At 55.7% G+C, this 21,796-nt stretch overlaps 1 protein-coding gene across 3 annotated transcripts; it reads right to left on the bottom strand.

The window, feature by feature from the left end:
- Positions 1–4,377: 4,377 nt before the first annotated feature.
- STAMBP (STAM binding protein) lies at positions 4,378–21,727 on the bottom strand. Of its 3 annotated transcripts, none has more exons than XM_014261516.2 (10): positions 21,556–21,725; positions 17,951–18,175; positions 11,430–11,505; positions 10,439–10,534; positions 9,501–9,825; positions 8,727–8,851; positions 7,883–8,020; positions 6,110–6,222; positions 5,330–5,429; positions 4,378–4,872 (listed from the first exon to the last, which is right to left on the bottom strand). In XM_014261516.2, exons 1-10 carry the CDS (start codon positions 21,663–21,665, stop codon positions 4,816–4,818), a joined length of 1,365 nt encoding a protein of 454 aa, XP_014116991.2. In that variant the 5' UTR covers positions 21,666–21,725; the 3' UTR covers positions 4,378–4,815. The 3 variants fall into 3 exon arrangements, with proteins under 3 accessions (XP_014116991.2, XP_014116990.2, XP_087924479.1); XM_014261515.2 differs by having other exon boundaries at positions 9,501–9,828; positions 21,556–21,719; XM_088068353.1 differs by lacking the exon at positions 5,330–5,429 and having other exon boundaries at positions 9,501–9,828; positions 21,556–21,727.
- Between the last annotated feature and the right edge of the window lie 69 nt (positions 21,728–21,796).

The raw sequence follows: 21,796 nt of genomic DNA, 5'->3' as shown, positions 1-21,796 counted from the left end.
GAGGCGGATCCTCTCTAAACAAAGACCCTAAATAGGCTCAGTGATGGTGTGTTGGCCATATGGCCATATAAGGTGTTTTATTTCATTAAATTGACCTTGGGCTGGTGGTAGGAGCCGGCACGGTTAATTATTGTAGGAAAATGTATGGCAGGGATGCTCGGGAGCAACAGTTGTCTGTTCCTTTTATGCTCCGATAAACAAGGGAGACGCGAGTCCTTATAAGCGACAGGATGGGAAAAACCAGGTGGAAGCGACTCCTGGGGAGCCCGTGGAGAAATCCCATCGCGGGATGTTGGGGTTCTGCCCTGGGGACACCCCGGGATGCGGGTTTGGTGTGGCTGAGCCGCTGGAGACGCGCGGGGTTGGTGCATCGCCTCCTCCCGGCCTCGCTTTCCCCCTGCATCCCTGGAATCCGGCACTTCTGGGATGCCTCCCCTGTGGTTTTCTCTCTCTCTCTCTCTCTCCGCCCCCATTTTTGGGTTTTTGGTATCCCAAAGCCCCTCGTGCCCCAAATCCTCGGTCTGAGCCGGGTCAGGGGTTGTGGGGTCCAAATTCCCCGCCCCACGCCGAGGGTGAGCCTGGTTCCGATCCCTCCTGGGCGGATTTTGGAGGTGGGATGAGCTCAGACCCCCCAAGGGACAGGGTGGGCGCTGTCCCCGAGCCCCCCGGGGCCACCCCCGGCCCTGAGGCCGAGCCTCGGCAGCGGCAGCGGGGCCGCAGAGGCCGCTGGCCCCGGCAGAGCCCAAGCAGCAGCTCCCAAACTCCCGGCTGCCTTTTTAAGGACAACGGGCCCCGGCCAGGGAGACTCCCGGGGGAGGCAGCAGAGGTGTCCCGGAGTCACCCCCGGAGCTAGGGGGGCTGGAGGGAAACTGAGGCACGGGGGGGCCCAGGCCGATCCCGAGCTGTGCCCGGGGCAGGGACAGCCGGGCACTGGAGCAGTGACAAGGAGCTGCCACCAGCACAAGGGACCCAAAGGCGACGGTGTCCCCTGTGGCTCCAGAGAGGGGATGGGCTCTGTGCTGTCACCCCCAGAGGACAGGGACACGGGTGTCCCCAGCACTGCCAGGTCACAGCTCGTGTCCCCAGGGCTGGCTCTGTCCCATCTGGGAAGGACAGGGACACGGGTGTCCCCAGCACTGCCAGGTCACACCTCCAGTGTCCCCAGGGCTGGCTCTGTCCCCTCTGTGCTGTCACCCCCAGAGGACAGGGACACGGGTGTCCCCAGCACTGCCAGGTCACAGCTCCAGTGTCCCCAGGGCTGGCTCTGTCCCATCTGGGCAGGACAGGGACACGGGTGTCCCCAGCACCACCAGGTCACACCTCCAGTGTCCCCAGGGCTGGCTCTGTCCCCTCTGTGCTGTCACCCCCAGAGGACAGGGACACGGGTGTCCCCAGCACTGCCAGTTCACACCTCCAGTGTCCCCAGGGCTGGCTCTGTCCCATCTGGGCAGGACAGGGACACGGGTGTCCCCAGCACCACCAGGTCACACCTCCAGTGTCCCCCAGGGCTGGCTCTTCCAGGCCGTTCCCTTTCCCTGTCAAACATCTCACAGGGGCTGGATTTGTCCCCTGGCCCTGCGCTCCGTGTCCCCCTCCCAGCCCGGCCCGGCTGTGTCCCTGCCAAACCCATGAGGTCACCGAGGGGAAAGGCTGCCATATATGACATAAATCCCTTTACGACAAATCCTTCCCCAAAGCCAGCAGAGCGGGGTGGGAAAAGGGGCTCGATGGAGGGAGCACTGCTGTGCCAGGAACGGCAGGGAGCCGGGGGCAGGATCCCAGCCCGGCCCATCCAGGGGGACATCCCCAAACCCCAGAGCCATCCCTGAGCCCAGAACCCGCTGCCAGCTCCGGGACTCCACGGCTGCGGGACCCCGGGCAGGGCTGGAGCGGCAGCGGGAGCCCACGCAGAGCCTAAAAAGGAAAGGTTTGGCCCCCGCAGCCAATCCAGCCCGGGGATGCTCGCAGGAACGCCAGGCATCCCACGGCACAGGCGAGGCCGCAGCGGCGTGGGACGGGGAGGGGGCGAGCCCCGCTCGGCGCTGCCAAACTCCCCGCGCCCCCAGCACCTCCCTGGGAGGGAATGGTCACGCCTGGAACCTCTGGGGAGGCTGCTGAGGATGGGCAAAGCCGTGAAATGAGGGATTTGGATCCGTTCAGTTTGCTGAGGTGGAGATAAGTGTTGCTCCCTGCCTGTGGGAGCCCCCCCAAAACACACGACCCGCGTTGTCACAGCCAATAAATCATCGCTGCCGAGCGCAGTTTGTGTTTGGGGTTCAGATCCAACCTGATCCAACCTGATTTTGGGTGATTTTAAGGTGTCACAGGGTTGTCACAGCCAATAAATCATCGCTGCCGAGCGTAGCTTGTGTTTGGGGTTCAGATCCAACCTGATTTTGGGTGATTTTAAGGTGTCACAGGGTTGTCACAGCCAATAAATCATCGCTGCCGAGTGTAGTTTGTGTTTGGGGTTCAGCTCCTCCCAGATCCAACCTGATTTTGGGTGATTTTAAGGTGTGACAGGCACATCTGGCACAGGGTGGGTTCGTGGGATGCAGTGCCAGGATGCTGATGTTCGCTGACACACAAAGAGGACTTGGGGTGGAAAAATGGGGTGAAAAAGCTGCCAGGTGGGGCCTGACCCGAGGAACTCCCTGCTCCAAGGATCCTGGAAACCTCCCTGGGAAGGTTTATCGGCCACTGGGACGACACAAAAGTGGTGATGAGCCAGCAGCTCCTCTCCTGGAGCCAGCTCCCACCTGAGACCTGCGGGGATGAGGAGCTGGGATGGATCCCTTGGGATATTCCCCAGGGATGAGGAGCTGGGATGGATCCCTTGGGATATTCCCCAGGGATGGGGAGCTGGGATGGATCCCTTGGGATATTCCCCAGGGATGAGGAGCTGGGATGGATCCCTTGGGATATTCCCCAGGGATGAGGAGCTGGGATGGATCCCTTGGGATATTCCCCAGGGATGAGGAGCTGGGATGATTCCCTTGGGATATTCCCCAGGGATGAGGAGCTGGGATGATTCCCTTGGGATATTCCCCAGGGATGAGGAGCTGGGATGATTCCCTTGGGATATTCCCCAGGGATGAGGAGCTGGGATGAATCCCTTGGGATATTCCCCAGGGATGAGGAGCTGGGATGGATCCCTTGGGATATTCCCCAGGGATGAGGAGCTGGGATGGATCCCTTGGGATATTCCCCAGGGATGAGGAGCTGGGATGGATCCCTTGGGATATTCCCCAGGGATGAGGAGCTGGGATAGATCCCTTGGGATATTCCCCAGGGATGAGGAGCTGGGATAGATCCCTTGGGATATTCCCCGAGATTTGAAGGAGTTGCTGCTTTGGGAGATGTGATTTCCCACTCTGTGTCCCCTCGGGGTGGGGAGCTGCGGGATGAACATGGAAACCGCACCGCCCCACTCCCCAGCATGGCTTAAATTAATTAATCCAGGCTGAAAACGAGTTCCCAGAGATGCCCCACAGGCTCCTCACTCCCCGGGGCCAGCCTGTTCCCAAAAGGAACTCTGGAAAAAAGCCGGGAGCAGCACTTGTCACGCAGGGGCTGCTGCAGACACGACAACCCCCAAAGAAACGGATCCCACCCCGCGCCAGACCCCACCCCACGGGGAGAGCTCCGAGAAAACCAGCGGCACAGGAGGCCCAGCCCGGATAATCCCATCCATGTGTGCCCAAAGGAAAGCCTCGGGGAGCTGCCTGGACAAGCACACGGCACGAGGAGAGCAGGCAGCTCCGGCCCCTTCCCCTCCCCATGTGCCCACCAGCCCATCCTGCGGTGCCACGTGGGGCTGTGGAGCCCTCCCGAGCCTCGGCACAGCTGCTTTCCACCTTGGAATTCTGCTGCTTCCCTCCCTCCAGGGCTGGGGGCTCGGTCTGGAGGGTGGGGAAGGAAAAAATCTCGGCTTGGCACCCGACTAAAGCACCTCGAGGAGGGTCCTGCACCGCAGCGACGTCACGGAGCGCTCGCGTCGGGCGAGGACGGGCTTCCCGCAGCTCTGGGATGTGCAATCGGGGATCTGGGAGCGTGGAAGTGCTGGAAATCCCATCTTGGAGTGGGATGGAAGAGGTAAAAGCTGCTGGAAATCCCATCTTGGAGTGGGATGGAAGTGGCTGAAGCTGCTGGAGTTCCGTCTGGGAATAGTGATGGCAGCCAGGAGAGCGAGTGTGAGCAGGAAAGGGGAGGAAGTGCCCAGACATCCCCTGAACGCTGCTGGCATTCAAAGCAGGGCCACATCCAGGGATCTTCAGCCCTGAAATGCTGAAAGAGGGATCCCAAAGGAGGTTGGGCCCTCTTCCCTCCCCAGGCAGCCCCAGGAGCAGCACTGAGCTGGTGTGGGGGTCAGAGAGGTTTGATTTGAAAGCACAGCAAAGATTTATCTGCTCCTGGGAGCTGAGACCGATCAGCCCGGAACGAGGGACAAAACAGGGCATGGGTCAAACTGGGTGAGTCCCAAAAGCACTTGAAGAGGTTTCCACAGCTCAGGGTCACGGGGAAGCTCCCCAGGAGGCTGTTGGGGCGTGGATTAGAGTTCAACAATTGCTTTTAGTGTTGGTTTCTGTCTCTGTGAGCTGGCAGCTGGCTTCTCCCCACAGCTGGAGCCCCGGCCCCCTCTGCCAGCCCCACAGCAGGCACTGAGGTTCCTGAGGGCAGGGATCTGATTCCACCACGGGGGAGGGAGGGGAGGGATCACTACACCGTAGAAATCATCTGCTACAGGAGAAGAAAACCAATTCCCTAGGCCTAAAGGAGTGTGGGTGGCTTCTGTGAAGGGACAAGGCAAGAGGTTTATCGGAGATCCATCATCACCACGTCTCTCTCCACTATTGACACGTGATTGCAGGTCTGGAAGAGAGGAGAGGAGGGGACAGGGGGTTATTCAGATGTTCCCACAGCTCAGGTGAGTCTCCTCTACCTCCTGACACATCCTGCAGCCAGAGCTTTGCCCTTGGATCCAGTTCCTTGGATCACCCCAACTGCTGGCCCTGCCTGCACAGGCACAAAATCACAAATCCCCCCTCAAACAGCCCTGGGCTGCTGCCTCTCCCTGCTCCTGCAGCCAGGAGCTCTGCATCCCACCTCTGACAGCTGGAAAAACCTTGGGAGGCTCCTGGGCTGCTGCCTGGCCCTGCTCCTGCAGCCAGGAGCTCTGCATCCCACCTCTGACAGCTGGAAAAACCTTGGGAAGCTCCTGCACCTCCACCCTGGGAGAGCAGCCCCTGCCAGGCTGAGCCTCCTGATTTAATCCAAGTGCAGTGTCCAACACACCAAGTCCCCTCCCCACAGCCCCCACGGAGCTCACCGTGAAGAGAGGGGGGTCTTTGGGGTGTGGGTGGAACCCCTTCTGCCGGCAGGATGAGATCTCCTCCAGGCCGTGCTCCGTCAGCTTGAAAAAGCCTGTCCTGGAGCAGGGGAACAGCAGCTCTGTAGCTGCAGCCTCTGCAGGCCCAGCCACAGCCCCTGGGACACCTTTGGGGCTGGGACTGAGGGACACCCCAGCTCCTCTCCCCAGCTCTGAACCTCCTGCCACATCCCCTGGGGCACTTTTGGGGCTGGGACTGAGGGACACCCCAGCTCCTGAGGAGCTTCTCTACCCACCTCTGAACCTCCTGACAGCCACAGCCCCTGGGGCACTTTTGGGGCTGCTCACCTGGAGCAGAGACTGAGGGACACCCCAGCTCCTGAGGAACTCCTCTCCCCAGCTCTGAACCTCCTGTCACAGCCCCTGGGGCACCTTTGGGGCTGCTCACCTGGAGCAGAGATTGAGGGACACCCCAGCTCCTGAGGAACTCCTCTCCCCAGCTCTGAACCTCCTGACACATCCCCTGGGGCACCTTTGGGGCTGCTCACCTGGAGCAGGGACTGAGGGACACCCCAGCTCCTGAGGAACTCCTCTCCCCACCTCTGAACCTCCTGCCAGGGGTGGACAAGCCCTGCCAGCCACAGCTCACAGGAGCTGTCCAGTGACACTGTGACATTCCACACCCCCCAGTGCCAGGAATCTCAGAGAGGAAAGGTGTGGCTGACAGCCCAGGCAGAGGGAAGAGCCTCCCCAGCCCTCACTCCTGCAATCCATACTCACTCCTGGTATTTGGGAGAGCACACGATGGCGATGGACTCTGGCAGCATCATCTGGTAGGAGCAGTGGGTGTGCAGGTCCACGCTGGACAGGAAGGCTGTCTGCGTGGGGTGGGTCTGGAACAGGGACACGGGGACAGCGGTTACAGCAGGCTGGGAAAACCCTCCCAGGGGATCCTGTCTGCCAAGGGAATCCTGTGGCAGAGGGCACACAGCTCCTCGCAGGGGACACGCCTGGGGAATTCATGGAATTGTGGAATGCTTTGGGATGGAGGGACCTCAAACCTCATTCAGTGCCGCTGCCCCAGGCTGCTCCAAGCCCTGTCCAAGCTGGCCTTGGACACTTCCAGGGATCCAGGGGCAGCCTGGAATTCCATCCCAGCCCCTCTCCACCCTCACAGGGTAGAGTTCCTTCCATCTAACCTGCCCCTAGCAGTGGGAAGCCATTCCCCCTTGTCCTGTCACCCTCCCTGCTCTTGTCCCAAGTCCCTTCCAGCTCTCTTGTAGCCCCTTTATTTTATTTTTGGACTGTCCTAAAACCCTTTTTTAGGCTCCTCTTTTCCATTTGGACTTACCTACAAAAGGAGCTCTACGTTCCTGCCACATCCCGTGAGAAATCACACCTTGAAGCCACAACAACGTCCTTGCAGCCCACTGGAGTGCAGCTCCTGGGGCTCAGCACATCCCAGGGACAGCCACAGCATTCCAGGACACCCCATTCCATGGAGGACACCCCATTCCATGGAGGACACCCCATTCCATGGAGGACACCCCAATCCATTGAGGATTATCCCATTCCATGGAGGACACCCCATTCCATGGAGGACACCCCATTCCATGGAGGACACCCCAATCCATTGAGGATTATCCCATTCCATGAAGGACACCCCATTCCACGGAGGCTTGTACAACCCCAGACACCTCACCCAGCTCCTGCTGACAGCTCTCGCTCCTTTTGCTGCTTGGGGCTTTTTTTATTCTTGCCAAGGCCAGCAGGAGGCTCAAAGGAATTCCAGAGTGTCCCCAAATGTGCCAGGGCTGTCACTGCAGGGCTGGCCCTGGAGCAGCCACCCTGCACGGACCAGGAGCAGCAGCATTTCCTTGCCCAAGGCCTCAGGCAGCTGCTGCTTTCCAGAGATTACTCAGCTTTGCTTGGCACGGATCCGACTGCCAAAGGCTCCGTGGGGACAGCCAGGGGAGGAGCCTGCAGCTGGCACAGCTCACAGCAGAGCAGCACAGGGACACAGCGTGGGAGATGTGTCCCTCTAGGAAAGGAGCTAGGGGTGCCCCACAGAGCCAGCTTTTAGCTGGAGGAAACAAGAGCTTCATGTCCAAGATCCCACCTCCAGAGAATCCCAGGATGGGCTGGGCTGGGTGGGACCTTGAAGCCCATCCAGTGCCACCCCTGCCATGGCAGGGACAATTTTCCCTGTCCCAGGTGCTCCAAGCCCTGTCCAACCTGGCCTTAAACACTTCCAGGGATCCACAGCTGCTCTGGGCACCTGTGCCAGGGCCTCAGCACCTCACAGGGAAGAGTTCTGTCCTAATAATCTCATCTAAACCTTTCCTCCCTCCCTTTCAAAGGGTTTGACGCTTTAGGAAGGGACCCCAACCTTAACCAGGCCTGGATTTCCCCATCAGAGCAGTGAACGAGACTGTACCAGAGAGAGAAACCCAACCAGAGGCTGCTGCCCATCCCCTGCCACCTCCTCCAGAAAACTTCTCCCCCAGCAGCCCTTCCCCTTGGGGCTGGGAAGTGCCAGGGAAGGAGACTCACATGGATCCAGCCCAGGGTGACGAGGCCATGCTGGTCCTGGATGACAAAGAGCTCCTCCTCGTTCTCCGTGGTGCAGGAGTCGGGGCCTCCCAGCTGCTTGGGGACGATGACGTGGGTGATGGTGAACTCGTTCCTCATCTGCAAGGCAGTGGCAGCACATGGAGGATATCCCACTCCGTGGAGGATATCCCATCCTCAGGCATGAGGGAATTTCCTAAACCTTGGAACAAACCCATGGATGCATCCACCACCCATCTGCAGGTGCAGCTCCAGGTCACTGACAAAGGAGTTGCGGGATTTTCTTCTTTTTCGTTCTCAGAGGAGCCCTGGACGCCCCCCAAACCCAGCTCCCCACCCTAAAGGGGGTGATGCCTCATCCCTAAACCATCCCCCGTGTCTGGGAGCAGCTGGACTGCAGGAGGTTGCTACATCAAACAACATTTCAAAGCAAACTTCTGGGAGTGGCTCAGGGCAGATGGGCTGGAGCTGCCAATAAAACCGGGGCACGCAAAGTCTGGGGGAGAAGCATCCTGCCGGCCCTGTCTGCGTGAGGGCCACCAGCTGGGACACCCAAAGGACAAGTGCCTGGAGCTGCCAGGAATGTCACCAGGAATGTCACCACTGGAGAGAAGAAGCCGGATGGGAACTCAGGCTGGCACCTCACTCAGGGTGGGGAAACCCTGAGAACGAGGGAAGGGAGAGGCACGCCATCCCTAACACTCACACGGAAGCCTGACACCACCCTGAAGAATTCCAGGGTCCTTGAGCCACTTCCAAAGTGACAAACAGGTGACAAACAGCCCCTGTGTCACTTTTGGGGTCTCCGCGGGGGTTGTTCCCTTACCAGCTTCCCGCAGAGGATCCCGCAGGTCTCCACGCCCCGCACCGTGTTGGCATCAGCCAGCTGCAGGAACTTGTGGCACAGCTCCCTGGGGACAATGACCTGGCGAAGGACATCCACGCCTGCATCTGAGGGGAGCACAGTGAGCACAGTCAGGAATTCCTGCAGGTCCCTCAGGGCAGGGTCTGAAGGGATGAAATGGAGGAAAACCCATCTGGGAAGATAAAGTCTCCTTCCAGGGGTGGGCTCAGGGAAAGGTGGCACTTGATAAAGGACAGGGAAAAGGGACATCTCTCAGGGAAAAGGGAGGTGGAGAGGGGAAGGATCCTCTAGCAGGGGGCCAAAAGGAGTGTTTTGTTAGCAAAAATGTAGCCACACACCCTCAGAAAATGTTATTTAAAGCAGGACGTGTCGCTGGGCAAGACTCAGCCGTTGGACACGTCTGAATGGGTATTTTGGAACCACATTTAGTGGAATTTGGTCAGGAGGAGGATTCAATTCCCCCAGCCAGCAGCTAAACCCCCATCTCCAGCAGGTATTTGGATCAAGGGAAGGCCCAACAGGCTGCAGAGCCTGGAAGAGCAGAGGAAAGGCAGGGAGGGCACATTCCCAAGAGGAGACAGCTCTCCCCAGCCCTGGGAGCGGACAGCAGCCAGGAGAGCAAACCCCCAGGAGGGATGGAGCCACGATCAGGGAATTCCAAGAGCCTCCCAGAGAGGTTGGCTGCGTTTGGCTCAGCCCCAGCAGGGGAGAAGGGATGCTCCAAGAGGTACTAACTGTTCTCCGTGCTCCCCAGAGCACTGGGCTTCAAAGATCTGTCCACAACGGGAGGTTTGGGTGGGGCAGTTCCCGCTGATGGACTTGCTGGGTGAACTGGAGAGACTGGAACCTTTGGGATTGAATCTGTTGGGGGCTTTTCCACTCCAGGGATGAGGGGTCCATCCACAGACTCTGGCTCTGGCTTCCCAAATTCCTGCACTATCCTCAGGCGTTCCTTCTCCAGCTCCTGCCGCCGGATCATCTCCTCGAAGGCGTGGAACTGCTCCTGCTCTGCCTGCTGCTGCTTCATCAGGGCTACCCGAGTCTTCTCCTCCTCCAGCTGCTGCTGCAAAGCCAAAGTGTGTGCAAATCACTCTTCCTCCTCCTGCTGCACGGGGGAACACGAGCAGAGAGAGGGGGAGCACCGGCCCGGGGGCAGAACACGAAGCCTCTGCAGAGCCCCAGCTCAATCCTAAAGGGTCTGCAAAAGGTCACCAGCAAACAGCATTTTCTGCAAGGAAACTTCAGCTTGCAGGGCCCAGATCCAGAGCCAGCTGGGCCAAGGGCAGGAAAACCACTGCTTTACCCTCCCTCTTGCATGGAATTACAATCCCAGACTGATGTCCCTCTATCCTGTCTCTAAAGACACACATGAGTGTGCACAGAGGTGACCCCCACACACCCCCAGATCCTTGCCCACGCTGAGTTCCTGGACTGTGAGACCTGGATGTGGTTTTGGGACAGAGAGAACGCACCAAGCAAACAGCCCCAGCTCGGGATGCAGAGGGAGAAGAGTCAGGGACACCTCTGACAGAGTCACCCACAGCAGGGGACGAGCCTGGAAAAAGTTGGGGCCACCCAGACTGGACATTCCCGAGCACTCAGGGAACCCTGGAGCTCCTGAGAGGCTGAGGGGCTCCTGGGGGAGCACAGGCCTCCAGTCTCCTGTCACTCACCTCCTGCTCCTTGTACTTAGCATAGTCCTTGGCGTACCTCTTTAGCAGCTCCTCCTTGAGCTCTTCGGCTCGGGGAAACGCTACTTCCTTCAGTTTCTGGGGGAGGAAACACAGCCTCAGCCTGGGCCAGCCCCAAGGCAAGGAAAACAAAACCTGAGCAGCTCAAGAGTCCAAAAACCAGCACTAAAATCACTGAGTGAGAGCTCGGGCAGTGCTGTCCTTTCCTCTTCTGGTCAGCGCTGAGCAGAGAGCTGCAGCTCCTGGTGGCTGTGAGGAATCTCCGAGGATTCCCTGGAAAATTTGGACACTTTGGACATCCAGCCATCACACGTGGTTTTTAAAAAGCAGGGAGTTGAAGAGGGAAGAGAGGACACCCCAGTGCTCAGCGTGAGGTAAACGACACCACAGCCAGACCAGTTGTCCTGGCCTAACCAGGACACCGGTGCAAGTGCAATGGGGTAAGAACCCCCCAAAATTGTGACTCAAGAGAATCCTGGAATTGTTTAGGTTGGAAAATATCCCCAAGGTCATTGACTTCAACCATTCCTCCATGTCCACCACTAACCCACGTCCCCCAGGTGTTCTGAAACACTTCCAGGGATGGTGGAAGCCGGTGCCAGGACTGGACAATGCTTTTGGGGAAGAAATTTATTTCCATATCAAATTTAAACCTCCCCTGGCCCAGCCTGAGGCTGTTCCCTCTCCTCCTGTCCCTGGGAGCAGAGCCTGACCCCCTGTCAGGCTGTCCCCTCCTGGCAGGGACTTGTGCAGAGCCAGAAATTCCCCCTGATCCTCCTTTTCCCCAGCCCCATTCCCACCTCTGGACACGCTCCAGCCCCACAGTGGATTTCTTGGAGTGAAGAGCCCAGAACTCAACTCCCAAAGGGTCAGAACTGCCTGGCCAAGCCAAGGCTTCTCAGCATTTGTGTGGCTCGCTCACCCCAGAGCCACAGAAGCCCAAACTCGATGACCTGAGCACGTCCCCACTTACTTTGACCGTCTCCCTTTTCTCAGGAATGACGGCGCTTTTGTAATCGCGGTGCTGCGGCAGCTTCTCGATGAAGAGCCTGGAAAAACGGGACAGAAGCCGCGCTTGAGGACGGTCAGTGGCGTTTTGGGGGATCCCTGTGCTCCCTCTCGGGGCAGTCTGGCTGTCTGCAGGAACCCCCCATCCCATAACAGCCCCTGGAGCTCTGCACTCAGGAGATCTCCCTGGATCCCAAGGGATTCACGCAGGTTTTCCTCCCACCTGGCCTCTGGGGGTGATCCTCAGGGGATCCCACTCGATCCCAAGGGATTCACGCAGGTTTTCCTCCCACCTGGCCTCTGGGGGTGATCCTCAGGGGATCCCACTCGATCCCAAGGGATTCACGCAGGTTTTCCTCCCACCTGGCCTCTGGAGGTGATCCTCAGGGATAACACCTTTGTTTTGAAGAGGACCATTAATAACCTGGTCTGAAGCACCGAGGGCACAGCGGTGACCTGCCCACACCTGGGATTCCCGGGATTCCAGCTCAAGGACTCGGCTGACTCAGAGCTCCCCGGGGACAGAGAGGGGAAATTAACTCCGACCTTGGCCAGGGAAAACTTGCAGCTGAGCTAAAAGCAAGTTAACAGCCCCAGCTGCTGCACCTTTGGGCTCTGCAGCCTGAGCACCTCAGGTATTCCAGGCAGGAGGGAGAATTCCGTGCTGGATTTGGGGAGGGAAATCAAGGCTGAGCTCAGCATTGTCCCACTCAGCTTCCACTGGCCCAAACTGCTCCCAGCCCCGTCCAGCCTGGCCTGGGACGCTTCCAGAGATCCTGGGGAAGCCACAGCTGCTCTGGGCACGCTGTGCCAGGGCCTCCCCACCCTCACAGGGAAGGATTTCTCTCTGACACCCAAGCTAAAGCTCTGCTGTTCCCCCTTGTTAATGCCCAGCTAAAAAAGTCTCTCTTCTCTATTTCAGAAGCCTCCTTTAAGTGCTGGCAGTTCACAAAGAGATCCTTCCACGAGTTCTACAAGCACTAAAACAAGGAGGAAATCCCACAAACAATGGGCAGTTCGCTCTGGCTCAGCTCTCTGAGGCTCCCCAGGCTCGAGACACCTCGAGTTCACCAGGCTGAGCTTAGCCAGGCCTTTCTCTCCTGCAAGCTGAGCTTTGCTGGCTCTGGGCATCCACAGAGCTTTGGGGATAACTCAAAATCCCTGCCCTCCTTCGGGAGGATGTCCCAGGCACAGGGAACGAGGGAATTCTGCCACACAGAGCAGAACAAACCAAGCAAAACCAAGCAGGAAAATCTTGGCCCCGAGCGCTGCCAGCAGCTCCTAGATTAAAATGGAAGGGATTAATTAGGAAGGATTAAGAGCAGATGCTGGCCTGGGCAAGATGGAAAAACCAGCAGAGACAGCTGCGTTTCCACAGGTCAGGAAGTGGGGGGAAAAAACTGGGCAGGAGGATGAGAGGAGGGCTCAGGCAGCCAGAGGGAAACTGCAGGGCTGGACTGGGACAGAAAAAGGGCTGGAACAGCTCCTGTTTCCTATGGACAGCCCTGCTGAGGCCTGGCAAGACCAAAACCTCCCACAGCCAGGAGTTTTGGGCTGGTTCAAACCTCTGCCTGCTCCCAAGCCCAGTGCAGCAGCTGTTTGGCACCGAGCAGCACAGCCAGGACTATTTTCAAGCCCAGCTCCACTGCTCAGGCCAAGCTGGTGGCTCTCGAGGCCCTTGGGACACCCCCACGAGTCCCTGGAGCTGATCCAAGCAAATTGAGGAGCCCCAACATTACAGACAAGTTGTGTCTTATTATTTTTCTTTCTTATTTGGCTCAAAGTTGTGTCTTATAACTTTTTTCCCCCTTCTTATTTGGCTTTAACAAATTAACCCCAGTGTTCCTGCCGGTGATTCAAGGAAAACCCACTTGGATCACGGCAGGAGAAGCTGCTCAGGACCACAGGCAAGGAAAGGCTTGCAAGGTGACACGTGTTAAAAATCCTGGAGATAGTTACAGAATCCTGGAATGGCTGGGATGGGACCTCAAACCTCACCCAGTGCCACCTCCCGCTGTCCCAGGCTGCTCCAAGCTGGCCTTGGACACTTCCAGGGATCCAGGGACAGCCACAGCTTCTCTGGGAATTCCATCCCAGCCCCTCCCCACCCTCCCAGGGAAGAATTCCTTCCCAATATTCCATCCATCCCTGCCTTCTTTTCAGCTTAAAACCATTCTCCACTCTCTGCCTGTGTACAAAAAGTCCCTCTCCCTTTTTCTAACCCCTCTTTAGGCAGCAGAAGGGACTCTCAGGTCTCCCCAGAGCCTTTTCCTCTCCAGCCTGAACACTCCCAGCTGCCCCACTGTTGGAGTCTGAGATACAGAGTGTGTGCCCTTGTTTCTAATATTTAGTTCTAGGATTCAAAGAAACACTGAATTTCATCTAATATGAAATTCATGAGCATGTTTTCATGGTGATACATGAAAACAAATGTTAAAGTTAGGTAGGAAAAGTGTAAGTGTGTAGATTAGAAAGTTTTTTAAATCACTGGGTGAAAAAGTTAGTTTAGAGAACAGGAGACAGGATGGAGGATTTGGGGTGTTGTCTCTTGTCCTTTCTTCTTCATGTTCTTCTCCTAAGGGTTTTTGGGTGGTTTTAAGTGATTGGGTAGAAAATGTCACAGTGCAGCACTCAGGTGTTGGGTCACTGGGTCACTAAGGAAAATAATTTAGTTGGCACCTGTTAATTGGGTAAATGGACATATAAAAGACCTTGAAGAAGATCTTTGTTGGCCATTTTACCCTTTTCTATCATAGTGCACACAGCTCCTTGTACCTTGTAATGCTGAGAAGGAAAAATAAACAACTGAGACCGAACGAGAGAAAACTGCCTCCCTCTGGTCAATCTTCAGTTCAAAGGGAAAAAGAACCCAAAGCCAAAAGTCTAGAGATGAGACACCCCACTCCTAGGAAAAGGAGAGCAGAGCAAATCCACGAGAGGCTGCAGTGAGCTGCCAGTGCCTCCTGCTGCTCTCTGGCTCAGGACACCTAGAAAACATCAAACCCTCTGCTCCAGCTCCAGCTTCCCACCCTCACTGCAAGAAACGACGCTGCCTTTAAGCTCCTCTCTTTGGGCAATCCAGGAGCTCAGGTGAAACCCCACCAGGGGAAGGTTTTCCACCCTCCAGGCTGGAAATGCCAGGAGCATTTGAAAGCTGCTGGGAGCACAACCTCTGGCTGCTACAATCAAACATTTGTTTAGTTAAAAAGTTCCTCCTTCGGCCCCAGCTGCCTTCAGGGGCCTGGAACCTTTCCCAAAGGTTTTTACACTCCCCAGCTCGCGGAGCAGTCGCCACCATGCCCATAAAAGCTCAGGAAGTGTGAGGAGGGGAGGAAAGCTAATCAGAGAAAAATGTCTTGGGTTTAAGGGGCAGCAACCCTGCACGTGGAGGGAAAATGCCCACGGAGGTGGCAACACCGTTTTGGGTGAGTGGGCACAGCACAGAGGACACCAGTGACACCACAAGGGACAGAATTAGAGAAAAAAAAAACCTACAAAAAAAACCCTACAAAAAAAAAACTAAAAAAAAAACCTACAAAAAAAACCCTACAAAAAACCCCTACAAAAAAAAACCCTACAAAAAAACCCTACAAAAAAAACCAACACAAAACTAAAAAAACCTACAAAAAAAACTAAAAAAAAACCCTACAAAAAAAAACCCTACAAAAAAAACCCTACAAAAAAAAAACTAAAAAAAAACCTAAAAAAAACCCTAAAAAAAAACCTAAAAAAAACCCTACAAAAAAAAACCCTAAAAAAACCCTAAAAAAAACCCTAAAAAAACCCTACAAAAAACCCTACAGAAAAAACCCTACAAAAAACCCTACAAAAAAAAACCCTAAAAAAACCCTAAAAAAAAACCCCTACAAAAAAACCTACAAAAAAAAACCCTACAAAAAAAACCCTACAAAAAAAACCCTACAAAAAAAAACCCTAAAAAAAACCCTAAAAAAACCCTACAAAAAAACCCCTACAAATAAAAACCCTAAAAAAAAAACCCTACAAATAAAAACCCTACAAATAAAAAACCCTAAAGGAACAAGACACTGCACTGCTGGGATCAGAGTTTTCATCCCTTTAAACACCCACAGGCACTCAGCTGTGCTTGAAGGGGCTGGCTTATGTTCCTGAGGTGTAAAAATAAATCCCCGAGTGTTTCCTGGTCCCAAAGGAGGAACTCCATGCTGTGGAAGGCTGGAGTAAACTCAGAGTAAAACAGGCTTGGAGTAAAACAGGCTTGGAGTAAATCAGGCTCGGAGTAAATCAGGCTCAGAGTAAATCAGGCTCTGAGTAAAGCAGGCTCGGAGTAAACCAGGCTCGGAGTAAAGCAGGCTCGGAGTAAAGCAGGCTCGGAGTAAAGCAGGCTCGGAGTAAAGCAGGCTCGGAGTAAAGCAGGCTCGGAGTAAAGCAGGCTCGGAGTAAAGCAGGCTCTGAGTAAACCAGGCTCTGAGTAAATCAGGTTCAGAGTAAACCAGGCTCTGAGTAAATCAGGTTCAGAGTAAACCAGGCTCAAATTAAATCAGGATTCTCCTCTGAGGGTGGATTAGTCGACACCACAGCCCAGCCTCGACCCTTCCAGGTGGATACTGGATACAGAAATCCCTGCCCAGCCCTAGGATGTCACAGCTGACCTAAAATGAAACTGAGGCCAACTGAGGTGATGAAACACCTGCAGACTCTGACCTACAGGTCGACCTGACTGCAGTCTCCTGAGGGACAGAGAGATCCAAGCTTGGATCCCATGGGAATTTCATTCCCATAACACCAGTATCCCAAAGGGGTGCCAGACTCTCCCATCAGTGCCCAGTGACAGGACAAGGACTGAGGGCCACATAAACCACAAGTTCAACCTCAGTAGGAGGAAGAAATTCCTTCCATGGAGCGTGGCAGAGTCCTGGAACAGCTGGAGTCTCCCTCTCTGGAGTCATTCCAAACTCACCTGGACCTGTCCCTGTGTCACCTGCTCCAGGTGGCCCTGCCTGGGCTTGGATGGCCTCCAAGCCAAACTTTTCTGGGATTATGGATTCTGGAAACTTTCACAAGCGAGCTGTATCTGTGGATTTGTGCCTTTCCAACCTCTCCTGGCCAGTCTGAGCTGGATCTGTGCCTTCCCAACATCTCCTGGCCAGTCTGAGCTGGATCTGTGCCTTTCCAACATCTCCTGGCCAGTCTGAGCTGGATCTGGGCCTTTCCAACACCTCTGTGACTTTATACCTCACCTTTCCAACACCTCCTGACCAGTCTGAGCTGGATCTGTGCCTTCCCAACATCTCCTGGCCAGTCTGAGCTGCACCTGTGGCTTTGTGCCTCACCTTTCCAACACCTCCTGACCAGTCTGAACTGCATCTGTGGCTTTGTGCCTCACCTTCCCAACACCTCCTGGCCAATCCCACCCGCTGTGGCTTTCTGCCTCACCTTCCCAACATCTTCTAACCAGTCTGAGCTGCACCTGTGGATTTGTGCCTCACCTTCCCAACCCCTCCTGGCCAGTCTGAGCTGGATCTGTGCCTTTCCAACCCACCCTGACCTGTCTGAGCTGTGCTTATGGCTCTGTGCCTCACCTTCCCAACATCTCCTGGACAGTCTGAGCTGCACCTGTGGCTTTGTTCCTTTCCAACACCTCTGTGGCTTTGTGCCTCACCTTTCCAACCCTCCTGACTGGTCTGAGCTGGATCTGTGGCTTTGTGCCTGTCCAACCTCTCCTGACCAGTCTGAGCTGCATCTGTGCCTTTCCAACACCTCTGTGACTTTATACCTCACCTTTCCAACCTCTCCTGGCCAGTCTGAGCTGGATCTGTGCCTTTCCAACACCTCTGTGACTTTATACCTCACCTTTCCAACCCCTCCTGACCAGTCTGAGCTGGATCTGTGCCTTCCCAACATCTCCTGACCAGTCTGAGCTGCATCTGTGCCTTTCCAACACCTCTGTGACTTTATACCTCACCTTTCCAACCCCTCCTGACCAGTCTGAGCTGGATCTGTGGCTTTGTGCCTGTCCAACACCTCCTGACCAGTCTGAGCTGCATCTGTGCCTTTCCAACACCTCTGTGACTTTATACCTCACCTTTCCAACCCCTCCTGACCAGTCTGAGCTGGATCTGTGGCTTTGTGCCTGTCCAACACCTCCTGACCAGTCTGAGCTGGATCTGTGCCTTCCCAACATCTCCTGACCAGTCTGAGCTGGATCTGTGCCTTCCCAACATCTCCTGACCAGTCTGAGCTGCATCTGTGCCTTTCCAACATCTCCTGACCAGTCTGAGCTGCATCTGTGGATTTGTGCCTCACCTTTCCAGCACCTCCTGGCCAGACCGAGCTGCACCTGTGGCTTTGCTCCCTCCCAACCCCTCCTGGCCAATCCCACCCGCTGTGGCACCCCAAATCCCTCAGGAGCACAGCTCCGACCACAACCCAGAGCCCTGGAGCTCTCCCACCTCCCCAACCCCCCGGTGTCACCATGGCCAGCCCCCCTGCAGCCCCCAGCCTTACGTGATGTACTTGTTGTAGAGGATGAAGGCGTGCTCCAGGTTGCCCTCCTCGCGGTAGACGGTGGCCATGCGCAGCATCTCCACGCCCGAGCGGAAGTAGCGGCGCGGGGGGATGTCCTCGCTCACCTCCACGCTGCTCCCCGCCTGGATCAGCTGCCGCACGCGCTCCTCCGGGGCCAGCCCGGCGCCGCCGGGGCCCGGCATGGTCACACGCATGGGACGGGCTCTGCGGGGACACGCGGAGGGGTCAGGAGCCGCGGGGAGCGGGAACGGGGGAGTCACGGGGATCGTGGAATCGCTGAAGGATGGGAATGGTGGGATCAGGGAAATCAGGGAATCGCTGAAGGATGGGAATGGTGGGATCAGGGAAATCAGGGAATCGCTGAAGGATGGGAATCACAGATTCATGGAAATAATGGAATCACTGGATGATGGGAATCACAGATTCGTGGAAATAATGGAACCATGGAAATCATGGAAATAACGGAATCACAGAAATCATGGAATCACTGAATGATGGGAATCATGGGATCACAGAAATCATGGAATCACTGAATGATGGGAATGGTGGGATCACAGAAATCAGGGAATCGCTGAAGGATGGGAATGGTGGGATCAGGGAAATCAGGGAATCGCTGGATGATGGGAATGGTGGGATCAGGGAAATCAGGGAATCGCTGAAGGATGGGAATGGTGGGATCACGGAAATCAGGGAATCACTGAAGGATGGGAATCATGGGATCAGGGAAATCAGGGAATCGCTGAATGATGGGAATGGTGGGATCAGGGAAATCAGGGAATCGCTGGATGATGGGAATCATGGGATCAGGGAAATCAGGGAATCGCTGAAGGATGGGAATCACAGATTCATGGAAATAATGGAATCACTGGATGATGGGAATCACAGATTCGTGGAAATAATGGAACCATGGAAATCATGGAAATAACGGAATCACAGAAATCATGGAATCACTGAATGATGGGAATCATGGGATCAGGGAAATCAGGGAATCGCTGAATGATGGGAATCACAGATTCGTGGAAATAATGGAACCATGGAAATCATGGAAATAACGGAATCACAGAAATCATGGAATCACTGAATGATGGGAATGGTGGGATCACAGAAATCATGGAATCACTGAATGATGGGAATGGTGGGATCAGGGAAATCAGGGAATCGCTGAAGGATGGGAATGGTGGGATCACGGAAATCAGGGAATCACTGAAGGATGGGAATCATGGGATCAGGGAAATCAGGGAATCGCTGAATGATGGGAATGGTGGGATCAGGGAAATCAGGGAATCGCTGGATGATGGGAATCATGGGATCAGGGAAATCAGGGAATCGCTGAAGGATGGGAATCACAGATTCATGGAAATAATGGAATCACTGGATGATGGGAATCACAGATTCGTGGAAATAATGGAATCACTGGATGATGGGAATCACAGATTCATGGAAATAATGGAATCACTGGATGATGGGAATCACAGATTCGTGGAAATAATGGAATCACTGGATGATGGGAATCACAGATTCGTGGAAATAATGGAACCATGGAAATCATGGAAATAACGGAATCACAGAAATCATGGAATCACTGAATGATGGGAATCATGGGATCAGGGAAATCAGGGAATCGCTGAATGATGGGAATCACAGATTCGTGGAAATAATGGAACCATGGAAATCATGGAAATAACGGAATCACAGAAATCATGGAATCACTGAATGATGGGAATGGTGGGATCACGGAAATCATGGAATCACTGAATGATGGGAATCACAGATTCATGGAAATCATGGAATCACTGAATGATGGGAATCACAGATTCGTGGAAATAATGGAACCGTGGAATCATGGAAATAACGGAATCACACAATCACAAAATCACGGAATCACACAGTCACAAAAATCACTGAATCATGGAAATCATGGAATCACAGAAATCATGGAATCACACAAATAATGGAATCACACAATCACAAAATCATGGAATCACACAAATCATGGAATCACACAATCACAAAATCATGGAATCACGGAAATCATGGAATCACAGAAATCATGGACTCGCACAATCACAAAATCATGGAAATCATGGAATCACAAAGTCACGGAATCATGGAATCACTGAATCATGGAAATCACAGACTCACGGAAATAATGGAATCACACAAACCATGGAATCACACAAACCATGGAATCACACAATCACAAAACCATGGAATCAAATCCCTTCCTCAGAATAATCCCTGCCAAGGCTCACGGTCCTTTACAGGGAGAACAGACCCCACTCACACCCTGGGACTCCCCCCCCTCTCTAAATCCCACAGCACCCCTCAAAATAAAGTGCCCAAATCACCCCCCAAAAGCTGCAGCCCCCAAACTCCAGCCCCTCCCCGGCTCTGTGGAAAGAGGGTGACCCCTCCCCAAAATTGGAGCCCTTGGGAGAGCAGGGAAGACCCCCCTGCACCGACTGTCCCCCCCAAACAGCCCCTGAGAAAGGAAAAGAGGATCCCCTAAACAAAGCCCCCCGGGCAAGGGGAGCCCCAGAACGAATCCCCGTGTTCTGAGGGGAAAGATGGCCCGGTCAGAGCCACAGGACCGAATCCTCTGTTCTGAGGGGAAAGATGGCCCGGTCAGAGCCGCCCGACCAAATCCCCTGTTCTGAGGGGAAAGATGGCCCGGTCAGAGCCGCCCGACCAAATCCCCTGTTCTGAGGGGAAAGATGGCCCGGTCAGAGCCGCCCGACCAAATCCCCTGTTCTGAGGGGAAAGATGGCCCGGTGAGAGTCACAGGACCGAATCCCCGTGTTCTGAGGGGAAAGATGGCCCGGTCAGAACCGCCCGACCGGATCCCCTGTTCTGAGGGGAAAGATGGCCCGGTCAGAGCCGCCCGACCAAATCCCCTGTTCTGAGGGGAAAGATGGCCCGGTCAGAGCCGCCAGACCAAATCCCCTGTTCTGAGGGGAAAGATGGCCCGGTCAGAACCGCCGGACTAAATCCCCTATTCTGAGGGGAAAGATGGCCCGGTCAGAGCCGCCAGACCAAATCCCCTGTTCTGAGGGGAAAGATGGCCCGGTCAGAGCCGCCCGACCGTATCCCCTGTTCTGAGGGGAAAGATGGCCCGGTCAGAGCCACCGGACCAAATCCTCTGTTCTGAGGGGAAAGATGGCCCGGTCAGAGCCACCGGACCAAATCCTCTGTTCTGAGGGGAAAGATGGCCCGGTCAGAGCCGCCCGACCGGATCCTCCGTTCTGAGGGGAAACATCTCCCAGCCCAAAGCAGATCCCCCTTCCCACAGCCAGACCCCCGGCGGGATTCTCCTTCCTGAAGTGAATACGGCACAGCCGGGACGCTCCGGAGCGGGTTCCGCTCCTTACAGAGAAGATTCCAGACCCCCCCCGACCGCGCCTCCACACGGGACCCTCCGGCCCCCCCCGCCACAACCGGAGCGCTCCTGGAGCGGTCTCTCGGGAGAGGTCCCAGCACCACGGTCCCGGCGGTTCGAGCCGCCCCCGATGCTCGGAGGGTCCCCCCCCAGCAGAGGTCGGGATCCCGCAGGGCCCTCCCCATCCCCGGCCCAGCCCTGACCGGACCTGGCGTGCCCGCCGCCGCCGGCTGCCCTCAGCACTTCCGGGTTCTTCCCCACACACCGAAGCACCGCCCAGCCTCGCTTCCGGCAGCCAATCAGAAACAGCCTCAACATCCGGGTATGTTGCACCCGCACCCACACCCACTTCCGCCCTGCCGCTTCCGTTTCCTCCGCGGTACGCAGCGCGTCATGACGTCACAACTCACGTCTTAAAGGGGCAGCGCCCGCGGAAAGGCCGCGCTCCG

Source organism: Pseudopodoces humilis, chromosome 30 (genome assembly GCF_049639895.1).
Source record: "Pseudopodoces humilis isolate 2021_Gansu_Grassland_sample_001 chromosome 30, ASM4963989v1, whole genome shotgun sequence".
Lineage (NCBI taxonomy): Eukaryota > Metazoa > Chordata > Aves > Passeriformes > Paridae > Pseudopodoces > Pseudopodoces humilis.
This window is presented reverse-complemented; position numbering and strand designations above follow the sequence as displayed.

Coding starts and splice junctions, on each gene's coding strand:
- STAMBP (XM_014261515.2), bottom strand. CDS start 21,665: ATGTTGAGGCTGTTTCTGATTGGCTGCCGGAAGCGAGGCTGGGCGGTG. Junction 11,506..17,950: donor CTCTACAACAAGTACATCAC/GTAAGGCTGGGG, acceptor CCGTTTTTCCAG/GCTCTTCATCGAGAAGCTGC. Junction 8,852..9,500: donor TCTGGGGAGCACGGAGAACA/GTTAGTACCTCT, acceptor TGCTCCCCTCAG/ATGCAGGCGTGGATGTCCTT.